This window comes from Nanorana parkeri, unplaced genomic scaffold (genome assembly GCF_000935625.1).
Source record: "Nanorana parkeri isolate BGI_ZX_2015 unplaced genomic scaffold, ASM93562v1 scaffold240, whole genome shotgun sequence".
Taxonomy (NCBI): domain Eukaryota; kingdom Metazoa; phylum Chordata; class Amphibia; order Anura; family Dicroglossidae; genus Nanorana; species Nanorana parkeri.
In genome coordinates this window covers 1255396-1261395 of record NW_017306508.1, presented here as the reverse complement: position 1 = coordinate 1261395, position 6000 = coordinate 1255396, and the positions used below count along the sequence as shown (strand labels likewise).

Genomic DNA, 6000 nt, shown 5'->3' with positions numbered 1-6000 from the left:
TATATATATATATATATATATATATATCTGCCTGGAGTTCCTCTTTGTCAGTTGTGGGTGGGCTGGCCCTCTGTAGTACACTGGTGATGAACAGCATAAGGCTTCTGTACAATGATAGGAGTCATCCTCATCCTCATGGAGCTACTCCGGTCAGTGTAGAATATTCGGTCACCTGCTCTCTGTATGGCATTTCTCATTTCATAGGCATCGATGGTTCCCGAGTGATTGACGTCCACTTCCAGGAAGATTTTCTGTGAAGAGAAGCAATTATTAATTATTGCTAATAATATGGACAACGTAGGTTCATTGCCTTAGTGCGTTGGGGTGCCTTGTAAAGTGGTGTAGCAAAGCATGTTACGTGCGTTACCGCACATTATGGTAATACACGTGTTGCTGCAATGCAGAAGTATATATTGGCTGATAACAGATCTTTACCATGTAGTGCTCCAGCTTCATCCAGAGGATTTTATATTCTTCTGCACTCAGAGTCCCCGTATTGTCCACCTGTACAGTGTGTGGTTAAGGCTTCTTCCAGGCAGTGGTGGACCAGCACAGCACAGAGCCCCAGTGCAGGATATAGGGCTGACCCCCCGCAGCTGGCACAGCACAGAGCCCCAGTGCAGGATATAGGGCTGACCCCCCGCAGCTGGCACAGCACAGAGCCCCAGTGCAGGATATAGGGCTGACCCCCCGCAGCTGGTACAGCACAGAGCCCCAGTGCAGGATATAGGGCTGACCCCTGACAGCTAGCCCACAGCTCTGGTGCCAGTGTGGATGCCATTCTATCCTGGTTTCTATGTTCCCATAGATGCCATTTTGCCATAGTTAGATCAATGCAGCACCAGTGTAAACCAGCGGACCTTCTACTCAGTATTGTTAAAAATAGATGTAAACTATAACTGAATGACTTTTAGTGCTGTGTATCTAACAATTGCCTTTTGTTATTCAAATACTTGTTTTGACCCATGTTCATCCTTTCTTGCATCTCAGAGCTGCTGATCGACTGTAGGCTTTTTCCAGCCACTTCTTGTCTACATGCACTCCAGCAAAGGCCGCAGACATTTCTCAGGGCGGGTTTCCCGATGGTCACAACAGTGGACCGAGCCTGTGTAATGTCTGTTTATAAGGCCACTTGTACTGTCTGTCGGAAGTCCTTGTGACAACTCAGGAGCACAATTGGGGGACGTGAACAGAGTGTTGTCACCCTATAATAGAAAATGCCTTTAAAAAGGGGCCCTTATGGCAGGATCACCAGGGATTAGTTTGATGAAAGCTGCACATGTATAAAAGACTGAAAATGACTTTAACATGTTAAAGCTGAGTGGCTAGAGTGGTTAGAGTGGCTCTGCACATTCTGTGGTCCTAAATGCAATGTGTGTTTTTCCCAAAAGGGCCTAAAAGAGAGAATTAAAATCCCAAACATCAATGTACACAAGCCCAATAATAACTGACTGTGCTGATCTACTGTATGCTACACAGAGCAAAGCAAAGAGTCTCTGTAATACAGGGGTATGGGGCTGGGGGTGTGTACTGAATCTGCAAGCTGATTGGATGGCTCAGGCAGCGTGTGCGCAGTCAGGTGTCACCATCGCCCTTTGTGTCCAAACACATCAGATTCCCTTACCTTGGTCAGCCGCAATAAGGTTACCTTTAGGGAGACCCTGTCACCAGACAACAGAAATCCTCTTATAAGATTATATGAGTGTTTATTTGGATTTTATGCATGTCATTTACCAATAAAAGCCTCCCTTGTATTAACATCCAAAAGCCCAGAGACTTCTGCTGGGAGATGCCATCTTGAATGTGATGTCATCAGCCCCAGCAGACTCCGAGCTGTCACTCAAGTGACTCTATAATATTCTTCTTCTTATAGGGAGGTTAGGGAGCTGGGCCAGCACAGTCAGTAATTAGACACTCCCAGAAGAGGAGGGTGGCTATGACATGCAAGGAGGGAGGCGACCGTGCTAGGGATTTGACTCTCCAGGAGAAGACAAATTGTCTAGCAAGTTCAAAGGCACATTGCAAGTGAATAAGATATAAGGAAAGGAAAAACACTGCAAGTAAACATATAAAATGCCTGATTGTTAGGTGCTTTTAGCAGCAATTTGGTGACAGGGTCTCTTAGAGAAAGGGCATTCTTGTAGCACCTTTCATTTAGGAATGGAGTGAAGGGTAGCACCAATGTATCACGAGGGTAAAGGGTAACATTTGTATCACGAGGGTAAAGGGTAATATTTGTATCACGAGGGTAAAGGGTGACATTTGTATAGGGCATTCTTGTAGCACCTTTCATTTAGGAATGGAGTGAAGGGTAGCACCAATGTATCACGAGGGTAAAGGGTGACATTTGTATAGGGCATTCTTGTAGCACCTTTCATTTAGGAATGGAGTGAAGGGTAGCACCAATGTATCACGAGGGTAAAGGGTGACATTTGTATAGGGCATTCTTGTAGCACCTTTCATTTAGGAATGGAGTGAAGGGTAGCACCAATGTATCACGAGGGTAAAGGGTGACATTTGTATAGGGCATTCTTGTAGCACCTTTCATTTAGGAATGGAGTGAAGGGTAGCACCAATGTATCACGAGGGTAAAGGGTGACATTTGTATAGGGCATTCTTGTAGCACCTTTCATTTAGGAATGGAGTGAAGGGTAGCACCAATGTATCACGAGGGTAAAGGGTGACATTTGTATAGGGCATTCTTGTAGCACCTTTCATTTAGGAATGGAGTGAAGGGTAGCACCAATGTATCACGAGGGTAAAGGGTGACATTTGTATAGGGCATTCTTGTAGCACCTTTCATTTAGGAATGGAGTGAAGGGTAGCACCAATGTATCACGAGGGTAAAGGGTGACATTTGTATAGGGCATTCTTGTAGCACCTTTCATTTAGGAATGGAGTGAAGGGTAGCACCAATGTATCACGAGGGTAAAGGGTGACATTTGTATAGGGCATTCTTGTAGCACCTTTCATTTAGGAATGGAGTGAAGGGTAGCACCAATGTATCACGAGGGTAAAGGGTGACATTTGTATAGGGCATTCTTGTAGCACCTTTCATTTAGGAATGGAGTGAAGGGTAGCACCAATGTATCACGAGGGTAAAGGGTGACATTTGTATAGGGCATTCTTGTAGCACCTTTCATTTAGGAATGGAGTGAAGGGTAGCACCAATGTATCACGAGGGTAAAGGGTGACATTTGTATAGGGCATTCTTGTAGCACCTTTCATTTAGGAATGGAGTGAAGGGTAGCACCAATGTATCACGAGGGTAAAGGGTGACATTTGTATAGGGCATTCTTGTAGCACCTTTCATTTAGGAATGGAGTGAAGGGTAGCACCAATGTATCACGAGGGTAAAGGGTGACATTTGTATAGGGCATTCTTGTAGCACCTTTCATTTAGGAATGGAGTGAAGGGTAGCACCAATGTATCACGAGGGTAAAGGGTGACATTTGTATAGGGCATTCTTGTAGCACCTTTCATTTAGGAATGGAGTGAAGGGTAGCACCAATGTATCACGAGGGTAAAGGGTGACATTTGTATAGGGCATTCTTGTAGCACCTTTCATTTAGGAATGGAGTGAAGGGTAGCACCAATGTATCACGAGGGTAAAGGGTGACATTTGTATAGGGCATTCTTGTAGCACCTTTCATTTAGGAATGGAGTGAAGGGTAGCACCAATGTATCACGAGGGTAAAGGGTGACATTTGTATAGGGCATTCTTGTAGCACCTTTCATTTAGGAATGGAGTGAAGGGTAGCACCAATGTATCACGAGGGTAAAGGGTGACATTTGTATAGGGCATTCTTGTAGCACCTTTCATTTAGGAATGGAGTGAAGGGTAGCACCAATGTATCACGAGGGTAAAGGGTGACATTTGTATAGGGCATTCTTGTAGCACCTTTCATTTAGGAATGGAGTGAAGGGTAGCACCAATGTATCACGAGGGTAAAGAGTAACATTTGTATCACAAGGGTAAAGGGTAACATTTGTATCAGGAGGGTAAAGGGTAACATTTGTTTCACGAGGGTAAAGGGTAACATTTGCATCACAAGGGTAAAGGGTAACATTTGTATCACGAGGGTAAAGGGTGACATTTGTATCACAAGGGTAAAGGGTAACATTTGTATCACGGGGGTAAAGGGTGACATTTGTATCACGGGGGTAAAGGATGACATTTGTATCACGGGGGTAAAGGGTGACATTTGTATCACAGGGGTAAGGGGTGACATTTGTATCACAGGGGTAAGGGGTGACATTTGTATCACAGGGGTAAGGGGTAACATTTGTATCACAGGGGTAAGGGGTGACATTTGTATCACGGGGGTAAGGGGTGACATTTGTATCACAGGGGTAAGGGGTAAGGCAGCTCTAAAGAAACTGGTTTCCCCAAAGGGAATGTGTTCTACAAATATATCCGATGATTTGGCCTATTCATCATCTTTTTACAATATGAAAAGTAAAATGATATTCCTCTATGAAAGGATACATCCATTAGATTAATCATCTCTCTGCAGGTCCTGGGGCCAAACCCGGCAGATTTAATATCCGGATCTGGAGAGAGAATAAAATTAGAAAAGTCCAGAATTTAAAATAGAACTAAAATATTAAATAAAACATCCCTCTATGCCCCCCTCCCCCCTCCTCCCCACCACCATTGTACAGGTCAGTTGTAGGCTTTCCAGTGTTCAGAGCTTTGCAGCCAGTATCTTGTATATTATACCACAAAGAGCCCATTCACACCAGGGTGGTTGCGGATCAGCGCGGTTACCGCGGTGATTTCAAAAGGGAGGTTTTGGGAGTTTTTAATTGCGTTTCAGAGCTGAAATGCAATTAAAAACACACATAACCGCAATGATCAGCGCGGCTCCATTGAAAGCTGTATGGAAACCGCACTGATCAGCACGGCTAAAATAGTGCAGGGAGCAGTTTGGGCGGGTGTGGTTCGGATCGCGTTGAGCCGCGTGGTCCCATGAACGGTCCCCATAGCAATGTATGGGATCGTTCATGTCGGCACATCCGGGCGGCCGTACCTCCCCGGTGGGAACGGGCTCTGCTTCTCTCATCCAGTATATGATGAAATGAAAGGATCACGTCTTCCAGAAACAGACTGCAGTAAAGTGTATCTAAACCAAAAAACATACATGTAACATATTGCAGCTCACCAGTCCTTAGATGTGGCGGCTGCATCAGCTTTGCTGTTCCAGACTTTTTTTTAACCTTTATCTTCACCTGGTGATCCTGCCAGTAATACACTTCCTGTCCTAGGGTGACAACACTTGCTCACTATACTGTATCTATGGAGGAGCAGCTTTGTCACCCTAGGACAGGAAGTGTGTTAGGGCCACAGAATTCACACCCTATCCTCATCTCCATAACATAGGGGGAGGTGTGCTGTAGTTTACAGAAGAGAACTAATGAGAGCCCGTAACATAATTTTTTGAGATATAATTTCGGTACACAGGATCTTACAAGCACACTGGATTTTTGGCAGCATTTTTCTGGAAATGAATTTAGCATGAAAAAAAAAGAAAGCTAAAGCTTATCCACACATGATGGCGCTTCCGTCTGAAATATTTCATATGGGCCCACATTGTGAAATTGCACAGCAGTGTTGTCACCCAGTGGACAGGCATAAATGTTGGGGTATCTTGCCTGATGCTCAGTGGAAAGTGTAACTCGGGGAAGCCACTAAATGTCTTCAGCATTACAGATCAAGTCCTGTTGAAAGCGACTAACAATTAGCTGAATGAGAAGATGCTTCTATGAAGCCTTTGGATGCCAGGATTTTGGTTTGGTTATCAAGAGATGGTCCCCAGAGCTCCCTATTATGGTGGACTGAAAGACAGGACACCAACAGGGTTATTCACAAAGCTGCCGAAGGCAGCCAAGTGAATAACCCAGCCGTAGTGAAGAAGTGCGCCGAACGCTGTTCAGCTATTCACTTGAGCCCTGTACGGCTTATTTCAGCTGTACATCGACTAAAATCAGCCGTACATG

General features: G+C 44.7%; 1 protein-coding gene across 1 annotated transcript in view; it reads right to left on the bottom strand.

Annotated features, from left to right (window-relative positions):
- LOC108787053 (calpain-8-like) overlaps positions 1 to 6000 on the bottom strand; it is a 35151-nt gene that overhangs the window by 6361 nt on the left and 22790 nt on the right. Inside the window, exons 18-21 of the mRNA XM_018556497.1 lie at positions 5034 to 5126; positions 4490 to 4590; positions 436 to 504; positions 173 to 251 (exon numbers count right to left, since the gene is read on the bottom strand). Of these exons, the coding sequence (XP_018411999.1) occupies positions 173 to 251; positions 436 to 504; positions 4490 to 4590; positions 5034 to 5126 (342 nt within the window). The remainder of the gene's footprint in view (positions 1 to 172; positions 252 to 435; positions 505 to 4489; positions 4591 to 5033; positions 5127 to 6000) is intronic.